Genomic DNA, 24,732 nt, shown 5'->3' with positions numbered 1-24,732 from the left:
CGTGATTGGTTTGTCCCTCGCTCCAGGCGATTGTCCAATCAGCTGGTAGGTTGGAGTTCCGCACTATGAGGCCTAAAGCCTGGGTCTAGATTTTCTTTACGCCAGAAGCTGGTTCCGCAGCAGCTGCTTTAGATATGGCAGCGGGAGGTGGGCTCTCGGGGCTGGAGCGGTGAGTCGGAGAAAGGGATAACTTTGGGACGAGGGGGGTGGGGGAAGGAGACGGGCTAGGTCGCGGATATATAATCATGGACTCGTTGCTGTTTCTCTCAACCTTCACCGGCACTCTCTCTTCCCCTCCCTGATCCTCCCCTGTACTCCCTGCCCCCCCACCCTACCCTTTCCCTCTCTGTCACTGCCCACTCTCACCCTGCGGCCTTCTCCCTCTCCACCCTTGCCCCCACACCCCGCAGGCACCCTCAATCATCTGCCTCCTCACATACATTCCCCTCCTCATTGCGCCCTTCCCCATACTGCCCACTCTTCCCCCTTTTGCCCCAGTTTTACCCACTGGTCTTTCCGTTCTCAGGTTTATCCACTGTTTTGAAAAAAATAATCAGCAATCTCAAGAACACCCTCACCCTGGAATGTATAATCAAGGCGGGTGATGTGAGAAAGGTGAAAGGCCAGGTGGCTTACTGCTGCCTTGGTTTGGGTCTTTACAGGTGTCAAAGGTTACAAGGCAAGCAAATAGAGTTGGGAGGGACAATAAATTCGCCACGATGAAATGTAAAACAGACTCTGCTCCTTTGTCTTATGCTTGCAGATGCCCAAAGGATGTGAGTTTCTTGGCCACTGTATATTGTCACTAGTGTGTAGGCAATAGGCAGAATCTGGGGCCAATTAGCAAAAACACAGGGGAAAATAAAATGTGGGATTAATAAAGGATGTGTCTAAATGTATAGGCATCAACATCTCAGAGGATTGATCCTGGCCCCAAACTATTGATAAAAATCATGAGGAAGACACATCAGTGGCTGCACTTTGTTAGTAGATTGATCCGATTTGCTTTGTCACCAAAGGCTAGCAAATTTCTTCAGATGTACTGTGGAGAGCATTTTGACTGGATGTTTTCCCTGCCTGGTGTGGAAGCACTGACGTGCAGGATCAAAAGAGGCGGTAGCGAGTTGTAGAGTCATCCAGCTCCATCGCGGGCACAAGCTTTCTCCACCATTGAGGACATCTTCAAAATACACTGCCTCAAAAAAGCAGCATCCTCACCATCCTGGATATACCATCTTCTCATTACTGACATTAGGAAGGAGGGACAGGAGACTCAATATGCACATTCAACAACTTCTCCCCCTCTGCAATCAGGTTTCTGAACGATCCATGAAAACTACCTCAATGTTCCGCTTTTTTGCTTTTTATTAATATTTATATTAAAGTTTTTGTTTTGCACTGTACTGCTGCCACAAAGCAACAAATTTAGTTACATATGTTAGACCATAAGATATAGGAGCAGAATTAGGCTATTTGGCCCATCGAGTCTGCTCTGCCATTTCATCATGGCTGATCCATTTTTCCTCTCAGCTCCAATCTTCTGCCTTCTCCCCAAATCCCTTCATGCCCTGACCAATCGAGATTCTGTCGACCTCTGCTTTAAATATTCATAAAGACTTGGCCTCCACAGCTGCCTGTGGCAATGAATTCCACAGATTTACCACTCTGGCTAAAGAAAATTCTCCTTATCTCTATTCCAAAAGGTCGCCTCTCTATTCTGAGATTGTGTCCTCTGGTCTTAGTCTCTCCCAACATAGGAAACATCCTCTCCACTTCCATTCTATCAAAGCCTTTCATCATTCGACAGGTTTCAAATAGGTCCACTCATTTTTCTGAATTCCAGTGAATATAAGCCCAAAGCCATCAAATGTTTTTTATATGACAAGCTGTTCAATCCTGGAATCATTTTCATGAACCTCCTTTGAACCCCCTCCAGTTTCAGCACATCTTTTCTAAGATAAGGGACCCAAAACTCTTCACAATACTCCAAGTGAGGCCTCATGAGTGCTTTATAAAGTTTCAACATTACATCTTTGTTTTTATATTCTAGTCCTCTTGAAATGAATGCTAACATCACATTTGCCTTCCTCACCACAGACCCAACCTGCAAATTAACCTTTAGGGAATCCCGAACAAGGACTCCCAAGTCACTTTGAACCTCTTTCTTTTTGCATTTTCTCTCTATTTAGAAAATAGCCTACTCTTTTATTTATTCTACCAAAGCGTATGACCATACACATCCTAACACTATATTCCATTTGCCACTTCTTTGCCCATTCTCCTAATCTGTCTGATTTCTTCTGTAGTCTCTCTACTTCCTCAAAATTACCTGCCCCTTTACCTACCTTTATATCGTTTACAAACTTTGCAAAAAACCCATCAATTCCCTCACAAAATACTGGAGGAACTCAGCAGGCCGCGCAGCATCTATGGAAAAAAGTACAGTCAATGTTTTGGGCCGAAACCTCGACTGTACTCTTTTCCATAGATGCTGCTTGGCCTGCTGAGGTTGTCAGCATTTTGTGTGTGTTGCTCGGATTTCCAGCATCTGCAGATTTTCTCTTGTAAATCAATTCCCTTATCTAAGTCATTGACACATAACGTAAAAAGAATTGGTCCCAACACAGACCCCTGTGGAACATAGTAGTCACTGGCAGCCAGTCAGAAAAGGCTCCCTTTATTCCCACTCTTTGCCTCCTGCCAATCAGCCACTGCTTTGTCCATGTTAGAATCTTTCCTGTAATAGATAGATATAGTTTATTAATCTCGAGGGAAATTTGGTTTCGTTACAGCCGCACCAACCAAGAATAGAGCGTAAATATAGCAATACAAAAACCACAAACAAGTGCTGATGTGCTGATAACTTGTTAAGCAGATTCATGTGTGACACCTTGTCAAAGGCCTTTGAATATCCAAGTACACAGTATCGACCAATTCTCCTTTGTCTAACCTGCTTATCTCTTCAAATAGTTCCAACAGATTTGTTGGGCAAGATTTTCCCTTGAGGAAACCATGCTGACTACAGCCTATTTTTGTTATATACCTCCAAGTAGCCTGAGACCTCATCCTTAATAATTGACTCCGACATCTTTCCAACACCTGAAGTCAGGCAATGAACCTGATTCTGATTCTGATGGTTGGCACAGACTTGGGTCCAGTTTCCATCTTGTATGACTCCATGACTGTGGAGTTGGTTTTCTAACTAACGTAGGTTGCTAAGGGCATTGTGGAGGTGGATACGGCAGCCATCCTGTTAAGGATTATTCTGGAGTTATGAGATTATTTGTATATAGCAGCCACTAATTCAAGTAAGAACCAGTCTTCAGTTCTTAATGCAAATTGCAAGCAGTAATCAGTTTGTAATTAAAAAGGCAGCTTTGCTAACAAACAGCACTGTACCGAGCACAGGCTGCTGACCCACAGCTGCTCAAGAAATATGGTTTGCAAGTAAAATGACCGTGATACATTTTCAACTGCATCATCCAAATGTAAGACAGTGCAGTAATTGGCCTGCATCAAGCCAGAAAGTACTGGCTAAGTTATTTGCACCAGACTGAATTGAAACAATCTTTCAGACCAGACTGATATCACTTAGCTCATCAAACATGGTCACAGGTACAGTTGAAGTCAGAAGTTTACATACACCTTAGCCAAATACATTTCAGCTCAGTTTTTCACAATTCCTGACATTTAATCCTAGAAAGCATTCCCTGTCTTAGGTCAGTTAGGATCACTATTTTAAGAATGTGAAATGTCAGAATAATAATAATATGAATATGGTACCTTCACGCGTTTGGAAATTGGTCCCAAGGATGAACCAGACTTGACATCATTTTCTGACCTCAGTCTGATAGAAAATTTGTGGGCAGAACTGAAAAAGCGTGTGTTGGCAAGAAGGCCTACAAACCTGACTCAGTTACACCAGTTCTGTCTGGAGGAATAGAACAAAATTCCAGCAACTTACTGTGAGAAGCTTGTGAAAGGCTACCCAAAACATTTGACCCAAGTTAAACAATTTAAAGGCAACACTACCAAATACTAACAAAGTGTATGTAAACTTCTGACCCACTGGGAAAGTGATGAAAGAAATAAAAGCTGAAATAAATCATTCTCTCTACTATTATTCTAACATTTCACATTTTTAAAATAAAGTAGTGATCCTAACTGACCTAGGACAGGGAATGTTTTCTAGGATTAAATATCAGGAATTGTGAAAAATTGAGTTTAATGTATTTGGCTAAGGTGTATGTAAACTTCTGACTTCAGCTGTATACTTGATCGATTGATAGTTGACATATTTATCAGAATCAGGTTTAATATCACTAGCATATGTCGTGACATTTATTGCCTTTGTGGCAGAAATTGAATGGTAGGGTGGAGGAAGCTGTTCCCCTGAGTCGCTGATTGTGTGCCTTCAGGCTTCTGTATCTGCTTCCTGACGGTAACACTGAGAACAAGGCATGAACTGGGTGACCTTTAAAGATGGGTGCTGTCTTTTTGATGGATAATACCGAGGCTAGTACCTGTGATGGAGCAGACTAGGTTTACAAATCTCTGCAGCTTATTTCGATCCTGTGCAGTAGCTCCCCCCCCCCCCCCCCACCAATACCATATCTACTCAGAGACACTGCCCTCCCCACATTAGTTTTGGGTGTTTGGGTTTTCTGTCCTTAGAAATTTACAGAGCATCTGTGTAAATTTTGTCCCAGCAAAGGATAGCATAATAGCTTAGCTCACGGGCCGAAGTGGTTTGTTATCGTGGTGTATCTCAAAATAAATCTGTTTGAATTTTCAGAGGTATCTGCCAACATTGTCAGACTCAAGTTACCAAGAGCATTGAGGAGATGGATGTAGCAGCAATCCAATCTTTCAGATGTCAGAGTTAGGGAAATTGATCAATAAAATCTTTAAAAGTACCAGAGCTGACAACCTCAACATATTCCCCATTAACTTTCCTCCCTGAGGCTGTTTAAGTTATCACGAGGAACCCAGTTAATTAATTTCATGACTTCTCTCCATTTGTTTTGCCCAGGAACTGCTGGGTGTGCTTCGCCACTGACCTTGATGATCGCTCTGCAGAATGGGTAAGCCCATGTCGGTGCAAAGGATCAACAAAGTGGATCCATCAGGCATGTCTACAGCGATGGCTTGATGAGAAACAGAAAGGGAACAGCACAGGCCGGGTGGCGTGTCCACAATGCAACACAGAGTACTTGATTGTCTTCCCAAAGTTAGGTAAGCAACTAAACTAAGTGTTACTGCCTTCAAAATCTACAAGGGAAACCTTTTCCTTCCACTTATGCTGTGCTTTTCTTCTGTTTTTTTTAAATGACCAATCAAGGATCTGCAGGTGTTATTTCCAATCAGATACTAGCCAAATGGCAATTCCAGTGTCAACCCAAGCCCGTGAGCCATTTCAATAATGTGTCCTAAATCAAGCCTGGAGTTACAATAGCAGCAAATACCAATCAAGCACACCCATACAGGTCCTTGTGCTTTACAGTTGTGAGCTCAGTGAAATGATGTGAAACTGCTGTGGTGGGTACTACTTCTTCTTCATGTGCCCTCCCCATTACACACTTGGGCGATCATGACTCTCCACATCGAGCGATCCCTCGCAGCAACAATGATATCTCGCACACTTAGATCTGTTAGTTCTTTCACAATGTCCATATATTTTCTTCTTTGCGTTCCTCTTCCGCGTTTCCCAGGCATACAGCCTTGAAATGTGAGGCATTCTATTTCTCCGTTTCTGATGACATGACCGAGGAATTTAAGTTACCTCTCATTTAATGTTCTCATTAAAGATCTTTTTGTATGGGCACGTTGGAGTACTGTCTCATTAGTTACCCGATCTCTATATGATATTTTCAGCATTCTTCTAAGAAACCACATTTCTGTTGCTTCTAAGTTTCTTTGGAGTTCTAGCGTTATAGTCCATGTTTCGGAAGCATACAGCAGGATTGACCAGATGTAACATTTTAGTAGCCTAAGCCTTGTCGGTGGTAAAAATGGGTTTCATTTTTTGGAAGTTGGTTTTGGCAATTGCAATTCTTTTTATTTCTACTTCGAGCATCTTGTGATATAAAGCTACCAATGTAATTAAAACTGGTCCTTTGTTCAATCTCTTGGTTACCCATGTACAATTGGCAGTTGAGAGTATCCTGCTGTTTTGATATTACCATACTTTTGTTTTTTTTACAGTTGATGGTTAGGTGGTGGGTACACAAGATGTAAAAATTCAAAGTAAACGTTATTATCAAAGTGCATATACGTCACCGTACAATACTTTGAGATTCACTTTCTTGGGGGCATACTCAACAAATCTATAGAATAGCTATAACAGAATCAATGAAAGACCACCCAACTAGGACATTCAGCTAGAGTACAAAAACCAACAAACTGCAAATACAAAGTAAAGAAATAATACAAAAAAATTATAGGCATCCATTAGTCTCGTGACACCATGGATTTGCACCTTGGAAGGTTTCCAGGGTGCAGGCCTGGGCAAGGTTGTATGGAAGACCAGCAGCTGCCCATGCTGCAAGTCTCCCCTCTCCACGACACCAATGTTGTCCAAGGGAAGGGCACTAGGGCCGATACAGCTTGGCACCGGTGTCGTCGCAGAGCAATGTGTGGTTAAGTGCCTCGCTCAAGGACACAACACACTACCTCAGCTGAGGCTCGAACTAGCGGCCTTCAGATCACTAGACCGACGCCTTAACCACGTGCCAACACTAATAAATAGATAATAAATATAAAGAACATGAGATGACAAGTTCTTGAAAGTGAGTTATTGGTTGTGGGATACATTTCAATGATGGAGCAAGTGGAGTTGAGTGAAGTTATCCCCTTTGTTCAAGAGCCTGATGGTTGACAGGTAGTAACTGTTCCTAAACCTGGTGGTGCGAGTTCAGAGGCTCTGGTACCTTCTTCCTGATAGCAGGAGTGAGAAAAGAGCATGTCTTGGGTGATGGGGGTCCCTGATGATTGATGCTGCTTTCTTGCTACAGTGTTTCATGTAGATGTGCTCAATGTTGAGAAAGCTCTACCAAGGATGGACTGGGCATATCCACTACTTTTTCTAGGATTTAGATTTATTGAGGCTTATCCAAGAGGTTCTCTTGGAGACACAAGAAACTGCAGATTCTGGAATCTGGAGCAACAAGGAACAAGAAGCACAAATTTGACTGGGCATGAGTGAAAGAGACTTGCAAGAGAATTTGTTGAAGCATAGTTTTCTGCAAACAATTCTATTGACAGATATGTAGACCTCAATCCTATTTATAAGCCAATGTGGGCAAAATTTCAGACCACAATACGCAAAGTTCTCCACACAACCAAGCAGCGATGAAACCCCCTCCATACATCACAAATTTAGTTTCCGTCATGATGACTATAAAGGTCAAGCATTTGGAGGATACACCAAATAAACAGCACACAGATTATATCTCCTTGTGTGGTGATAAAATGTTTGCAAGTGGATTGCCAAGATCAGAGAACAACTCAACCCAACCAACAAGCAATCTGCTGGAGGAAGTCAGGAGATCGAATTACATCTTGATTTAGGGGGGTTGGGGTGGTTGAGTTAAGACCTGCTGATTTCCTCCAGCAGACTCTTTGTTGTTCCACTGGTTCCTATCTCTGGATGATTGTGATTCCAAATAATGTGTTCAAGTACCTTTTCCTATTCACCTCGTCCTTAGGGTTGAACATGATTTCTGTTAAAAGCAGTATTTGAGTATGGTATCAGGGCATCCTATGGTAAAACTAAAGCAAGCAGCCAACAAAAGAAAAACACATCATGAATGGAGTTGTTCCTTATAGACTTTGGTTGCTGGAGATCAGTCATCCCAGCTACAATGACCAGGATAAAGAATCCCATTTGACTGACATCTCATCAACCTCTTCTTCCCTCCATCGCAATCTACAAAATGCCCTGTAGTAACTCACTTGCCTACTCCCAAGAGTTTTCACTTACAGGTGGACAATAAATATTGGCCCCTTTGGTGATAACATGATTTTGAGAATGGATTAATGAATCCTGAGAGGTTCACTCAATTTTCTTCAATCTACAATACATGGGAGCAAAATTAGGCCGTTCAGTCCACTCCACCAGTCAATCGTAGCTGATTTATTTTTCCCTCTCAATTCCATTCTCCTACCTTCTTCCCATAGCCTTTGACCATACCATCCTGTCGCTGCTAGAAGAGCAGCATTTACCTAGCATGTGGCTCAGTGCTGTGCTCCTGTTGGAGCAAATGCCAAGCCAGAGCAGCTGCAGAACCCACACATGGACAGACCAAAAGGAGTGGATCACTCTGCAAATGTGTGTGCACGGTCATCTAATTCAGCATTGGTACAGGGAAGGGCAATTGCCTGTGGCAGATTCATAGCTTTTGCACCCACGCTATGGTTGTTGACTTAAGGGCGAATGGCAACACTGGTTTCCTTACTCTCCAAGTGAACTGCCTCGTATTTGTATGTGGGGATCTTTCACTGTAGGATTGCTTGTTCTCACTGTTCGTTCCATCCTCACCATTGAACACATCTACATGAAACACTGTTGCAGAAAAGCAGCATCCATCATCAGGGACCCCCCCACCCCCCACCCCAACCACCCAAGACTGCTCTCTTCTCACTGGAAGTAGGTACAGGAGCCTCAGGGCTCAGGAACAGTTACTTCCCCAAAATCATCAGGTTCTTGAACCAAAGGGGGATAACTTCACTCACCCCATCATTGAAATGTTTCAATGTTCAACCAATGAACTCACTTTCAAGGACTCTTCATCTCCCTCCTTTATGTCTTTGCCCGGTTTGATGTCTCTTGCACTCTGGTCGAATACCCAAGCTGGTGTGTTCTTTCATTGATTGTGTGATGATTATTATTCTATAGAGTTATTGAGTGTGCCTGCAATTTATCTCAGAGTTGTATTTGCTGACATATACATATATATGATAATAACTTTGCTGTAGTTCATTGAAACCAAAATGTTCTGTGTCCAGATCCATTTTGCATTCAAACTGTTGGGAGCACAGGTCTCAGTCTGGGATGAGACTTGACCTTGTGAGTTGAGTTTGGTTAGAGAAAAATGTGCAAATTCACATATTTATGTTTCTCACAACACAACAGGCCATTTGACCTACTGAGTCAGTGCAGGTTCACAAACCTACTACTTCCTAGTGGTCTGTGCAGTAACTCTCACTTGTGCTGCATGCACTTCACCTCCTCCTGCCACCAGTGTATACAGGGCCAAGTCACACTGACCAACTCACTTTCTTTGAGATACGAGAGGAAACCAGAGCACCCAGGAGAAACTCACCCAGTCCTCGTTAGAATGTGCAAATTTCATAGGGACAGCAACTTTCCTGGATCTGTGAGTGAGCAGCAGTATCTGCAGTGCTAACCGTATACTTCCAACAAGCTTTGTAAGGGCAAGCAAATCAGAAACATTCTGTTACTTAAGCAAGTTAGAGCCAAGTTATGCATAAGCTGAAGAAGTTATGAAAATAACTATAAAGCTGTCACAGGAACATATGGCTTGTATTGTATTATTTTCAGTGACGACTTGTCCTGACATTTGTATAACTCTGTTCTTCAGGTCCTGTTGTTTATTCCTTACACCAAATCGACCGCATTCTGTCCAAAGCCAGCCCTTTTGCAGCGGCCAGCATCGTGGTGGGAACTGTGTACTGGTCGGCGGTGACATACGGAGCAGTGACTGTGATGCAGGTTGGTCCTCATGCCAGTCTGTAAGTGGCACGGTAGCATAGCAGTTAGTGCAATGCTTTGCACTGCCAGCTGTGAGATTACGGTTCAATTCCTGCCACCGTCTGTAAGGATTTTATATGTTTTTCCTATGACTCCGGGTGCCCTGGTCTCCCTCCACACCTCCAAAGACGGACTGGTTGGGGATAGTAAGTTGTGCCCACGCTATGTTGGCGCCAGAAGCATGGCGACACTTGCAGGCTGCCCCTGGCGCATCCTCGGACTGATGCAAATGATGCATTTCACTGTGCGTTTCGATATTTCAATGTACATATGACAAATAAAGTCAATCCTTCTGTAACTACAGCCCACATTTTATGAATGAACCGCCTCAAAGGCTTTCACGGGATAACTTTTAAGTTGGCTGCCCTTCCTATAACTTAATTGACTAAAGACACTCATTATGTGCACAAAGAGGTCTGATTGTAGCTGGAATCTTTAGTTGACCTCACTCTTAAGATTCGTCAATTGATTTGCTGTAGATTGCAGTATTTATGGTCCCTGCTCTACTGTATAATTGGGAATAATATTTCGATTATGTCTTTCACAAACTCATAACGATTACCGATGTCTTAACTATGTAATGGGCTGGGTTGATCAGACCCAAAAGGCCCAAACCAATTCAAGTGTCCCGGAGATATGGTAATAAGCATACAAGCCCAACAGTAAGCTAAAGCCTAATTTATTATCATAGAATAGAAAGCACAAATAAACCACACAAAGTACTATGTAGCAAGTTACAAAGATTTCAGGGCTCACGATTCTCAGCCCCACTTGATTGGCACTGTTGTGGGGGCACTTGATGGCTGCTGTTGTCAGGAGAACTCTGAATTCCAACTCGTGAAATCACCCTGGGTCCGTCCTAGGCATCCTTCCATCGCGATTCCTCACTCTAGGTGAAGTCCCAAGAAGTGAGGGAAATGTACCTCAATAAATAGGGGTTCAATCCACAAGCATTGAGAGACAGACAGAGACAGATAAACCCTTTGGTCTTTTCTTCTCATGCCACTAACTCAGCGTGGTTTCTTTCATTCAAACAACCTGATGCCACTTGTGCCTTGAGGCCAAGGAAGACTCCAGCTGCTATCTGTAAACTGTGAGCTCTCAAAGAGCTGAAGTGTCACTTGGAGTTGTTCAGACTTTCACCTAATACTTCACAAAATTTTACCACAACACCACTGTCAATTAAGTACTTAGTGCTATGTGCTAATGTGCTTGGTGTTGTAACGTAAGAAAGATTGTAATATGGGAAAGGTTGGTCAAGGCGACATCCATGACTTTCTCAGGACAGGTGCCAGACAGCCGTCTAATTGTAGCTACCCTGAAGCAGAAGCAGGTCTCTTCAGATTCGGGTTAGTTTATTGTCATATACACCAGGTTGCGATGCAATTTCTTGCTTGCTTGACATTGATAGAGTAAACAACCTGTGTGGGAATAATAAGTACTGCAATAAATCAAGGATCAACTTTACTCACCATAAACATTTACATGTATTAAGAATTTGCTGTGGTGTGTTGGTCAGGATGCAACATGCAGCAAAAAACAACATTCAGCAATTAAATAATAATTATATAAAAATAAAGTTAGAAGTATGGATATGGAATAAACTGTGCACAAATACATATATACCAGCATGTATTTACAGTGTAAACAGCATTATAAAAATTGGTTTAAAGTGTTTACTACAGTACAGCGATTCAGGTCATTGATAAAGGAATAAACTAAGAGGGTTGATCAGATTAACTTCCTGGGGGAAGAAACTTTTAAGATAATGTGAAGTTTTGTTTTGTTTAAGTTGCCCAGTAGTGCTTCCTAGAAGGGAGCTCTCGGTTAAAGCAACTAGCTGGGTAGGTAATGGCTGCAGTGATTTTTTTTCCTGCTCACTTTTTTTTTTGTCTGGACACATACAAGTCCTGCATTAATGGTAGACTGCAGCCAATGAAGTTGGCTTACCTGACAGTTTGCTGTAGTTTTTGCATATTGCGAGAGGTTGTTGCACCGAACCTGACAGTAATGGCTGATATGAGTGAGGATGCTCTCTATGATGGCAGGGTAGTACTGCACTAGTATGTTTAGGAGAAGATGGAATTTTGTCAACTGTCGCAAGGAAAGGTTGGGTACTGCCTGGATCAAGGTGGCGGGTTCCAGGCCCCAGAGTTGGCCCAAGAGCGAGGACCGTCCCGATGTTTGGACGATTTAAGTGCTGGACCGGATTGAAAAGGACAGGGTGTCAGGATTGGAGGCGAAGAATGGGCTCGTTCTGCTCACTGCACCGAGCCGTTTACTCAGCTCTGCACTGAGCTGAGGCTGCGGCCTGCTCTAGCTGCAGTGATGCCTGGCTTCGCGTCTGTGGTCCCGTGATGTTTACTCAACTCTGCAAAGAACTGACACTGTGGCCTGTTCCAGCTGTAGTGATGCCTGGCTTCATGTCCTTCACAAAAATTCAGTTCTAAATGCTACTTGCTCAATTTTATTTTCTTCCACAATTTGTTTTTTTTTCTCCTTCTGGGTCTTTGATGGACTAGAAGGGCCGAGATGGCCTGTTTCCGTGCTGTAATTGTTATATGGTTATAAAAATTGGATTCTTTTGGGTTTTTTTTTGCTTTATGGCTGCCTGGAAACAGATGAATCTTGAGCCTTGATAATATATACATGAGATCCTGTAAAATAATGATGCCTAGGATCCTGAATGTTGAAACGGTGCTAAGTATAGAATTATTGGTGATTAATTGATGGAGAAGAGACACATTTATCCTGAAATTGAATAGCATCTCCACAGTTTTGAGAGCACTTGTACATAATACAGCTAAATAAGTGAATTTGCTGGATTCCCTGCTTCTGTCCATGTCACTATCGTTGGATTTGCAAGGTTTTCAGGGTGTTATTCCTTTGATTGAAGCCTGTGATTTTTTTTTTATATTTTGATGTGGGCATGACAGTTTCACTACGGCCACCACAGAATGTTGACAAGCAAATCCAGAGCCCAATGGCAGGAGGAGTCCACACCAGAATCTGTCCAACCTGCTGCAGCCTTCCCACTTTCACTGCTGTCAGGCTGCAAAAGTTCCTCCTCTTGAAGACCGTTTCTTCAGAGCTTCCTCTTGTCAGCCTATTTCAAAGTTCATGGCAGACCTTCCTGGCTACAAAAGCAGCTGCGGGGGTCCCCAGCAGGTTCCTTCTTTCTATTACCTGCTATCCACTGCAAAGAAAGAGCTTGAATACCTTCAAAGGAAATTCTGTGACATTAGTGGTGGCATTACAGATGCAGCTTTCCATCCCTTTTGCCTCTGTAAAGCCATGTCCTTCATTCATGAGATATTTATCCATTTTTAAGTAAAAACAAATCTTAAGTAATGATCTAAATGGATTAGCAACATTAAATGCAATTTTTTTTTACTTAAAAAAGATCCTTACTTAGATCTTCAGGTGATATTGTATAACGTATACTAGATGGCGATAGTGAACCATCTTGATGTGTTGCGAACTGCTTACAAATCTACTTAAGTATACTTCTGGTTTCTCTCACTGCAATCTACAGCCTGAAATTTTCCTTTAAGCAGCATACTTTTGAACCGTGTAAAGGCACTAGCGATTTCTCAAACTTCCAAAGGACTCGGCGGACATAACTCTCAAGCATGCAGGGGCTAAAGAGCAAGGCTCCAGAGATAAGGACAACAAAGAGGTGCTTGTGGGAGGTAGAGGAGCAGCTATGGGATTGCTTCAAGTCGGTGGACTGGGCCATGTTCAAAACCTGATTGAATATACCACGGTTGAAACAGATTTTGTAAAAGCAGTTGTAGGTGTGTCCCCCCCCACAAAATCATTCCGAGTCTTCCTCAACTAGAAGCCCTGGATGAACGATGAGATTTGCAATCTGCTGCGGCCCTGATCGGAGGCATTCAGGTCTGGTGATCAAGTAAGATACAAGAGGTTCAGGCATAATCTCTGGAAAGCCTTTTCACGTGTGAAGTGGCAATTCCAGACCGAACTTGGATCACTGAAGGATGCTCGACAGCTGTGGTAGGGCTTGAATACTATTACCTCTTACAAAGTGAAACCAAGTAACACAGGTGACAACAAGACTTGGGTCCAAGATGAGCTCAATGCCTTCTATGCTCGCTTTGACCATCAGAACATGGAGGAACCTTCATAAACTCCTGCAGCCCAAATGACCCTGTGATTACAGTCTCTGAGGCCAATGTGAGACCATCTGGGCAAGATGGGGTTCCTGGCTGAGTACTAAAAACCTGTCTGCTCAACTGGCTGGAGTGCTCACCACTATCTTTAAACTCTCGCTTCGGTAGTCTGAGGTACCCGCCTGATTCAAGTAGGTTTCAATTATGCCGGTGCCTAGGAAGAACATGGTAGCCTGCCTCAATGACTACAGTCTCGAAGCACTACATCCATTGTGATGAAGTGCTTTGAGAGGTTGGTGATGAAACATATCAATTCCTGCCTGAGAAGTGACAAAAATCCACTCCAATTTGCCTACGGCACAACAGGTCCACAGCAGGTCATAAACAGAAAAAAGTTCTGAGGAAGCAACACTTTTGGAAAAATTGCTGTCCAGTGTAGTCGGCCTGAACTGTGTGGGCCAAAGGGCCTGCTTTTGTGCAAAGGTAGAAATGCTGTACACAGTGCACTGATTTTTGTCAAAATTTTGTACAAATTGTTGCAAAAATCACTGCAATTTATTTAAAGAATTTGATGAAGAAGGTGGTTGGAATATGCAAACACAGTGCCTCGGGGTGGGGGGGAGGTGATGGTGGAGAGAGTGGTAAGTACTTGAATTCCCAATATATGGAAGGTGATGGACCGTACCGGTAAATGGAACTAATAAAGTTCAAAGTAAATTTATTATCAAGGTACATACAGTCCTGATGAAGGGTCTCGGCCTGAAACGTCGACTGCACCTCTTCCTACAGATGCTGCCTGGCCTGCTGCGTTCACCAGCAACTTTGATGTGTGTTACAGTATATATTACCTTGTACTGCCTTGAGAATCATTATCTTGCAGGGATAAGAAAAAGGTACAACAGAATCAATAAAAAAACTACACACAAAGATTGATAATCAGTGCACAAAAGAAGACAAACTTTGCAAATACAAAAATAAATACATTAACTGAATAATATTGAGTTGTAGAGTCCATAAAAGTAAGTCCATGGGTTGTGGAATCAGTTTAGCATTGAGATGTGTGAAATTATACATGGTGGTTCAGGAGCCTGATAGTTGAAGGTGAATAACTGTTTTTGAATCTGGTTGCATGGGACCTTGAACTCCTCTCCCTCATCCCCAATGGCAGCAGCAAAGAGAGAGCATGGCCTGATGATGGATGCTGCTTTCTTGTAGCAGCACTCCTTGTAGATGTGCTCAATGGTAGGGACAGATATGTACTTAATCTGGATCACAAGGGTTATTACTGCATTATGTAGCACTGACTAGATTTTTGAAAGTATGGATGAGATGGAAAGCTAGAATAACTTCTATAATTTGTGCTGTTCTCTCTGACTATTGACAAACGGTATTGAAGAGCACTGTTTAGTAACTCTGTTTGCCCTGATCTTTCCGTAGGTCGTTGGGCACAAGAAAGGTCTGGACCTAATGGAGCGGGCGGACCCTCTCTTCCTGCTGATGGGGCTCCCCACCATTCCAGTGATGCTCATTTTGGCCAAGATGATCCGATGGGAGGACTTCGTGCTTCGGATGTGGCGCAAATACTCCAGCAAGCTTCAGGTTCTCAGCAGCATTTTCCCAGGTGAAACACCAGCCTCCATCCACCTGATCCCAGTTCAGACTGACATTATTACAGGGCCCTTAATGAATCAAGTTAAAAGTCTGGCTGTAATCTAATTCTCAGTCGTCAAGGTACATTCACATACTGATAGTAATCAAGTATTGGGAGCAAAAGTTAATTGGGGTTGTTTTCATTATAGCAGAGAGTGGACAAAAATGGGGTTGATCAACACAGCAAGAAACTAGTAGTCCCAGATTTAAGGGAAATACATATCTATTTTTTGAAACTCACCAAGTTATGCATTATCTGAAAGTGACGGGAGCTGTTTACTATTGGCAATGGAAAGACAATTGTATAAGTACATGCTTGGAAATTTTGGAAGACAGTTGGGGAAAAAGTAGAGGAGTGGATAATTATTCCAAAGATGAAGTGGATGAATGGCCTTCCCTGCGAAGGTTCATTTCCATGACTGTTCACCAGTGGGAGGGTATGAATGGTCGGTGCAGTTGATCAAACCTAGGACCTGGACTCAAGTTTGGTTTAGTTGTATGGATTAACATCACTGCTTATTATGAATCTAACTCCAACCCTGAGCTGAGGGACAGTCAATCCAAGTCCTAATTCAATAACAAACAGGAGAAAATCGGCAAATGGTGGAAATCCAAGCAACACACACAAAATGCTGCAGGAACTCAGTATTTTGTGTGTGTTGCCCAATTCAACAACAGCAACTTTCATTAGTAGGACACCATGTGACATGCTAATAACATACCAGGTTTATTTGCAAGAAAGCGAGGACAGTTCCAAAACCTGGCACAAGGTGGCAGAAAGCACAGCCACAAGTGTTTTAAACAAACTGAGACGAGCAGCAGTCCTGTAGAGATATAGCTGGAGGAGGTTAAACTTCTATGTTAAAATGCACAAAGGCAGGCCACTCAGTTCAGTGCATTGTTTCCTTCTCCACTGCATACTGTACTTCCCCAGATTCTCTGTTTAATCATTTATATCTGGTATTGAATCTTCATTGATTTCTTCATCTACTAGCTGTTGGCTATCCACTGACTGTATCACTGAGACAGTCCACCCTGTGTCTTTATATAGCACAGCTTGAGGTTTTAGTGTTCAGTTTTGAAGGTTGATGCCATTAGATGACTGGATGGATTAAATTTTCAAACTAGATTATATAAGATTCTTTCTAGCAAACTGTTGAGAGTTGTCTATCTGTCTCTCACTGTGGCTTTTCATACCTGTGTATTTTTCAGGTTGTGGATGTCCCATTCCTCGTATACCCGCGGAGACCAACTACCGAAGTGATCATGCATCTGTCTCTCGCATCCTATGCGGCGCACTTGTCTTCCCAACAATATCCAGCTTAGTCGGCAAGTTGATATTCAGCAGCGTGAACTCCAGTCTGCAGCGAACTATTTTGGTGAGAGTGCAATCTCCTCTGTTGCTTCCCCTCCTCCCTGACACAGGGGTTTGGTTCCACCTGCTCTAAGGTTCTTCATTTGCTCTGCCCATCCATCTGTAACTTTGACATGAGGTGAAACCGGTTCTGAAGCTCTGTTGTGATCAGAGTGCATCCTCCTTCCTAGCATGGGTCAGGCAAGCCTAGCTGTACAACTTTCACACCTAATTTAGCCCAATACCAAGTTTTGTGTGTCTTATAACCCTGTCATCATGAGTTTTCTATTGTCAGTGTCCAAAACCGATTGGTGCTATTGGAAGGAGACCAGAGAGCACTCACAGTTGCTGCCTAACATTCCTTTCTTGATCAACATCAATAAAAATAGATCAGCTATATACATAACTCTGCTACTTGAATTCGTGCAGAGTAATCCATTCCTTAGAGCACTCTTAAGCTGTTGCTAAATATATGATTAGGCCTGAATGAATCCAAGAATTCTGGAGTCTTGGTGTTTTTTTTTTTTTTTTTAAACAAATTTTAGGAAGAAATTGGGTGGGCTCTGCTCTCCAGTGGTTGAATTTCCTGCTAATGCACTCTCCAACCTTGTCAGCAGTGGTCACACAACACAGTATCAGGGGCTGGCTGGTCTTGTGGAAAGAGTATCCTATTAAATATTGCAGGAAACAGAAGGACAAAGAAGGTAAAATAGGTGTGTTTTTTTCCTAGACTTATTACTGACAGTGGTTGCGCCTAAAGATTTGAAACCTCACTCAAGATGCATCTGAAACGGCAGTAGTACTACCACTCAAGTTGACTGGTGTTCTCCTAAGCCAGTGTTATTAGATCATGACTGAATCGATTGTGGCCTCAAAATCAGCTTCCCACCCTCTCCTCATATCACTCATCTGCCACGTACTTCAGGTGTCTGTAGTCTTTTGAAAAGTTTAGACCAAGGAGTAAACTCAGACAGGATCAGTGGCTAAAATATGGAATTTGTGATGAATACTAAAAGGCAAGTTTTAAGAAGTCTATTAAGCTGGAACATGGCAACCACGTGGTGTTGGGAGAAAAGCAGTGCACATTGGTCAAAAATGAACAAGAATTGTATCTGCTTATGGGAATTACTAAATATTACCGACAAGGCTACGATTTATTTACCATCTCAAGATGCTCTTGCAGGGAAACCACATTCTTGACCTGGTGCAGTAGTGAAGCTGTTGTATAAGGAGTTTCAACAATGAAGTAAGGCCAAACACTTACTCTTTTTCTCCTCATATGCCTATTACCTCCCTCTGGTGCCCCTTCTCCTTCCCTTTCTCCCATGATCCACTCTCCTTCTTCAGCTATCACCTCCCAGCTTCTCACTTCATCCCCCCTGACCTCCACCCCCCCACCTACCTTCCCCTATCACTTCTCTGCTTATACTCCATCCCATCCCTCCACCTTCTTATTCTGGTATCTTCTCCCCTCCTTTCCAATGAGTTTCCCCTTTCATTCTTCAAATGATAGTAAAGTCTATATGAAGCAGAGGAAAATTGCCTGGATTATGATCCTGCTCTGAAGAACTCATACAGCAATATCCTGGGCAGGGATGATTAATCTCCTTGAGAATCTTCATCTGTGTAGGAAAAACTCCAACAAATGGAGTTTATCTCAAAATTCAAATGTCTTTAAAAAGAGCTTCTTGAATGCCATAGTCAGTCAAATGCTGTCAAGAACACTCATCTGATCTTGGAAATTCAGCTCTTTTATCCAAGTTTGAACCAAGGCTTTAATGAAGTCTAGAAACAAATGGTCCAAGCAAAGCCAAAAATTAAGTCATAGTATTCTCTGAATGGAGAATGCCTGTGCGTGACTTTACTTAACGCGAGGAGGCTGATCCACTGGCAGCCACCACACAGTCCTTGACAGATCGGGATCAGAGTCCAGTGGCATTGAACGTAAAGACAGAGAACCCCTCACTGCTGCAGCCTTCTTTTGCCTTCACTGCTGTTGTGATGTGTCATCATCTTCCGTCAGCTCCACCACTGAGGTCTTGGTTGGATTGCTCCCGGTCTGGGAACCTCCCCCTTAACCTTACCACCATGGGTGACCCTGCCAGGAGCTAAGCTCCAGGTAGCATCCCTCTCGGGATCTCGGGAACTCACAACACAACAAGATGACGATCCTTCGAGAAGTAATCTGAAATGAATCTCAGTAAACTCTATTAATTAGGCAATCTCCACGGGCTCGTATGCAAACGGATCATTAACCGACTCTGCTTACAGCCACATGACTTGGCGGTGAAAAAGCCACCTTTCACAAACAATACCTACATTAGTCATGTCCTCATGACTTGGACTTATTGAACCATTATTAATAACAGTACTCAAATGAATTTGGTGATTTGTAAATGGAAGTAGCGTATCTCACCATAGGAATGGACAAAACGCTCTGTTTCCCAACTGCATCCTCTGTCAGCCTAGCTAGGGGTTTCCTGACTCTCTGTGACCTCCTTATCTCACCTTCAGCTTCTCCAGCTTCAACCACTCCTTCTGGCCCTTCCTGTCTTATCACATGTACCTTCCAGCAGCTCAGATCCTGCTGCTCCATGACTGAACGTCATTTAAGTAGGGGCTGCTGAACCTCTTCAATGTCCACTGGTGCTAACCAGCGAGTGCTCTCTCAGGAACGGATGTCCTCAGGCGCTCTAATAGTGTGGCAATTACTTTTGGAGCAACCAACATGAGACTCGTCAGTAGAAAAGGCACCTCATGTTCCATTATCTTCTCAGTTATTCCTTTTTTCCATTCCTTGTGCATCGGTGAGTCACCAAAGTTGCATGACTTCAAAGTCAACTTCCTCAATCCAGAAGAAAGAGGGGCAATCAGCATCCCACATCTGAGGACAAAATCTCTTCCTGAGGTCATCCTGTTTGCGTAGACAGCCGATCAGGTCTCACCAACACTCCTGCAGGTAAGCGTAACTCTTCTTCCTAATCATCAGGAGCATCCAGCTGGATGGCCGAGGCTTTGGGCATCCCAGCTAATCTGGGGGCTCCTGTCTCTCTAGCTACTCCTCCAGGACATAACATAACAGGTTTAGACTGGGTGTACTGCATAGTTCCTCGCTTCTGCTCATCATCCTGCTTCAGAGGAACTTGCACTTTTTCAAAAGCAGCTCTGAACAGAGGGTGAATGGACAAGGCTTTCAAAGAGTTCTTTCCATTTCTGTCCTTGCCTGCTCCCATGAGCCTTCTCATAATGGAAGTATTTGCTCCCACAAGAATGGAAGCTCCAGCCTTTTTGACCCGATCCAGGCAGACCAACACTGGTGTGTCAATAATCTCAGTTACTCCGAAATCTACTTCCGAAAATCTTAGTTTCAACAACAAATAACCATTGTATGGGTATTCAAATACTAAGCCCCCAAATCTTAAGGGCACTGAGTGGCATCAATGGTAAATGTATCAAATACAGGTTGTAAAAGGATCTATAAATACAGACCTATACAACCTGTATCAATTACAGCTCTGGCATAAATACCTTCAATCCACTTGGATTGATACATCAGAGCTTGCTCCCACTAAACCTTCAGAGCCAGTGTTTTGCACTTTCATATTCCTCTTGATACACTGATGGGGATGTATCCTCTCCAAAATACCAGCCTGTCTCTGTACTGGGTTCTTTCATAGATTGGCCCCTTTTCTTCTCTGTTTGATCAATTGCTGATTTACTCCGGAGATTATCCTGTCCCTCACAATCTCATTTGAAATGTCCATCTTCTCCACAGTTGTAACAGAAAATACCAATTGCCTCTAATCAAGAAACACTTTTCAGCAGCATTCCTCTGCGTTGTAAGTCCTACAGGTGGGTCGGGTTTCCCAATGGATGTATCACGTTCAGCTGAAACATTAGCAGACATCCGTCGAATCAGCTCAGCTCAAAGGTTTTCCACCTTATTCCTCTGTGGCATCAGGGATCACTTTAGCAGTAGAGGCTACTGAAGACGCTAATCGGCTTTTGGAAATGTCCTGCTTCTCCAATGGTGTTTTCCTCTTCTATAACTTCTCTGAGTAACTTGGTAAAAGATGGAGGAGGGCGCAACTTGTGGGTCATTTGAATACATCGAGCAATTATGTCATGTGACAGTGCGCTGTTCACAACTTGCTCCATCCTCAAGCAATTTCTCTCAGTTGAATTCCCCCTTTGTGGCACAAACAAGGCAGCAGTTTCTCCAAGATGAAAAGGTAGACGGACAGCTTTTCTCCTTCCTCCTTGAATGTGTGCCTAAACTTCATCCTAAGATCAGGTGGATTTTCAGCAGTGCCAAAAGTATCTTTCAGAGCTTGCAGGTAATTAGCTGACGTGCCTAATGGGTTTTCTGCCTTTATCACTGTATCAGCTGTTGGAGCTTTGAAGCACCAGTCTCCGTTTTTTATATTATCTGAGTACTGCCATTCATTCAGTAACTGAGATGTCTGCTCAGTCCAAGCCTTCCCCATCAGATGTGGGGTTGACTCCAGAGAACACCCCCAGTCTATGAAAACTTTGGCTTTCCGCATGTACACTTCTGCATTTAATAGCAGAATAGCCAAATAGCCATGCTGTAATAGCCAAAATGAGCTCAGTATCTAAATCAACTGCTGAAGGACCCATTAGACTTTAAACATCAGAAACTCTATTCCCTCACTTTGCAGAAACGAGAACAACTTATCTTTAAAGTCTTCGCCCTCAGCTACATGTCCTCTTTCTCTAAAAATATGGACTGCCCATGGCCCCGCCTCTCCAGGGTCTCCCAACCTATCAGGCAGCGCGACTCCAGTCACGTCACTGTTAGACTGGATTAACACAACACCCTTATCAGTCGATTGTTCAAAGCGTCATCAATTATCATAACTTTCCCCAGAACGTTGTGGAACTCAGCACTCTGAGTGACCATTCATTGGGAATTCGGACATCCACCTCGCTCAAAACACAAGCATTATTTGTGGATAATCTCTTTGAATTGCACCAAACCTTAATCTCTGAGGCATCCATGTTGAAGTACCTTAAGCAACACACATCAAAGTTGCTGGTGAACGCAACAGGCCAGGCAGCATCTCTAGGAAGAGGTACAGTCGACGTTTCAGGCCGAGACCCTTCGTCAGTACCTTAGTCACTTTCCCCGACACTAACTTAAACACAGGCTTGAACACACAAACCATTTATCAATTCTAAAACAGCAGTCATACAACATTTGAAAATCCCCAGACGGTTGTCCCCATAAATGTAGCCTCCCCCCCACTGGGCTCATATGCAATCTTGACTCGTTACCCTGCTCTGCTAACAGCCACGTGACTTAGTGGTGAGAAGACCACCTTTCACAAACGATATGTCTAGGGTTGCTATGATTTGGGATTCAAGCAAACAGGAATGTTCTAATTCAAGAAACCTCAATTTTTGTGAATGCTGTGTAAATACTGCCCATACACCATTATCGGTCGGCAAGAAATACCAGATCGTACACCACTTAAAATTATAAAGAAAATATATTTACAGATTTCAGCTTTATCGAACAGTTAATAGGAAAAAGAAAAAAAAATAAAAGGACCCATTACAGTGAAACCAGTCCAATGTGCACATAAAGTTGGAGCTCATACTGGAGTTGTCTTTTACTCACGTACTGGACCCACGGTCTGTGTGAAAACACACACCACATTTCCAAACTTCACTCACGGGCTCTCTCAGGAGTATTGGCCCTTCCTCCTTGCAGCCATTCATCTGCACAGAGCATTCTTGCAACTGGGATGCTCCTTCCCATGGCATTCTCGGGCATCTTCTTCCCTATCCCCTCTATAGCTCCCGCCAAAAATCTCTCTCCACCATGCTCTCCCTAGAACTTTCTCCCACTTCCACCATCCTGATTGGCTAACATTCCTAAGTTGAACAACAGAGCTTCTTATCTCTAGCCAAAACCAAAACATTGTACCAGCAGGGCATACTGCTTTTGCAGAAACTGTTAAAATGTAATGCCTACAGCATAGCAGTAGAAATCTTAACCAGGGGACTACACAGTCATGGAAAGCCCATAAATCCTGAAGCAATGGCTTCTGCGGTTGTAAATATAAAGTTTGAACATTGCATCTTTCTTTAAAAGTTTACCATGACCAGTGACAGCTAAACATTAGTTCATCAAATAGAACTCTTTACCAATTTAAACTTCTGTGGGGCAGGGCTGAAGGGTGTTGCATTTTCTACTCTTCAGGAAGTTGTTTCCCAAAGGCCATCAAGTGGGAGGGTGAAGGAAGACATGCATTGGGACCTAGGATACAGAATAAGTGGTTATTAAAATTTTGGAGTGGAGTGTTTTGGGTGAATAAAGTTGAACTTTTTTTTATATTTAAAAAGAAAATAAATGGATTGACCAGACAGACTGGGACTTTTGCTGCCTCTTTCAGAATGTTGGCACAGGAGCGTCAGACCGAACCACAACTTGTGCTGTAAAGTCCTAAGAATCTAACGGATATTAAGGGGTTAGGGAGTTGGCAACATGAAAAAAACTCGGGTGTAACTTGTAGGAAGCAACCTTTACTATCCAGTATCATTTTTCAGTGCATCGTTGGCCTAATTTGTTCTAATTACTCTCCCCCCCTCTCTCTCTCCCTCTCTCTCTCTCTCTCTCTCACACTCTTTCATATTGTAGGGAGGAATTGCCTTTGTTGCTATCAAAGGGGCTTTAAAGGTTTACTTCCGACAACAGCAGTATCTCATCCAAGCGAACCGCCGGATTCTCAACTATCCTGAGAGGGAAGAGGAGCAGGAAGATCCACAAGAGGCCTACGAGGACTCGAGTAGTGACTAAAGCAGGGAATGATCAGCCTTGATCTGGGCAGGTACAGACCCAGTTAAATTGCAACTCCCCAGATTGCTGGAATTAGCGTTTAACATAATCCCACTTGAAGTGGATGTGGTGCTGCAGCCACATTTGCTGAGGTTTATAATGCAGCCCGGCTGAGTTTTCCAATCCGGTCACCACAGATACTTGCCCTAATTTTTAACTGTCTGTTACTCCTTTAATTGCTTTTATTATTATGATTTAGTAGCTGGGAGGAATACTTATGGCTATTACCACTAAATAATTTACTGGCATCTGCTAAAGCTCACAGCCATGCTCTCATATGTGCCGATTTGGACAGCTTTCTCATGGGGGCTGACCCTTCGTGCCTGAGCTCTGTACATCAAACCTGATTATAAAGCTGTACTGTAACAGGTTTAATTTTGTCATTCTGAGGCCATGGGCTCAATCTCAATCCAGCCACAAATGGACACTTGTTCAAAGCCACCCTGTGAAGCCCCTGGAGGAAAGAGCTGGTGATATCCCCTGTGGTTCACGCTGGCTGCCAGGTTGTGTTGGGAGTTCAGACACTGAATTATGACATTTCTTTCTTGTGATATCTTCATGAAACAAGAGCATAGTTAAATACTGACGATTAACTGGAGCTTTACAAACTTGATCACAGAAAACATTTATTTGTGCTCATTGCATAAGCTACAATGGGAACTGGTCAAAGATTGGGCTTAGTCTTTCAACCATTCAATCAAATTGTGCATCTAAATAAGTGTTGATTTTATACATATTTGAAAAGTAGGATATTGTAGATGAACAGATTTGCGGTATCTTCATAACAATTTATCTGAAGAAAATTTATTTTTAAATTAAGTTTTCTTTCTGTGTTGCCATAGCAATCATGACAATTGCTATAAAATTTGTTTATTTTTTATTTGTATAAAGCTGTTTGGATTAATTAAGTTGGAGAAAAATAAGGATTCTGAAGAAATTTAATTTAATAAAAATGGCA

At 42.9% G+C, this 24,732-nt stretch overlaps 1 protein-coding gene across 1 annotated transcript; it reads left to right on the top strand.

The window, feature by feature from the left end:
• Positions 1-38: 38 nt before the first annotated feature.
• Positions 39-24,732, top strand: LOC140201845 (E3 ubiquitin-protein ligase MARCHF5-like). The gene is made up of 6 exons (XM_072266567.1): positions 39-169; positions 5,033-5,235; positions 9,603-9,733; positions 15,343-15,526; positions 16,768-16,934; positions 23,577-24,732. The coding sequence occupies exons 1-6, from the start codon at positions 135-137 to the stop codon at positions 23,733-23,735; spliced, it is 879 nt and encodes a 292-aa protein (XP_072122668.1). The 5' UTR covers positions 39-134; the 3' UTR covers positions 23,736-24,732.

Source organism: Mobula birostris, chromosome 8, assembly GCF_030028105.1.
Source record: "Mobula birostris isolate sMobBir1 chromosome 8, sMobBir1.hap1, whole genome shotgun sequence".
NCBI classification, from domain to species: Eukaryota; Metazoa; Chordata; class Chondrichthyes; order Myliobatiformes; family Myliobatidae; genus Mobula; species Mobula birostris.
This window is presented reverse-complemented; position numbering and strand designations above follow the sequence as displayed.

Coding starts and splice junctions, on each gene's coding strand:
- LOC140201845 (XM_072266567.1), top strand. CDS start 135: ATGGCAGCGGGAGGTGGGCTCTCGGGGCTGGAGCG. Junction 15,527..16,767: donor TCTCAGCAGCATTTTCCCAG/GTGAAACACCAG, acceptor TGTATTTTTCAG/GTTGTGGATGTCCCATTCCT. Junction 16,935..23,576: donor GTCTGCAGCGAACTATTTTG/GTGAGAGTGCAA, acceptor TTCATATTGTAG/GGAGGAATTGCCTTTGTTGC.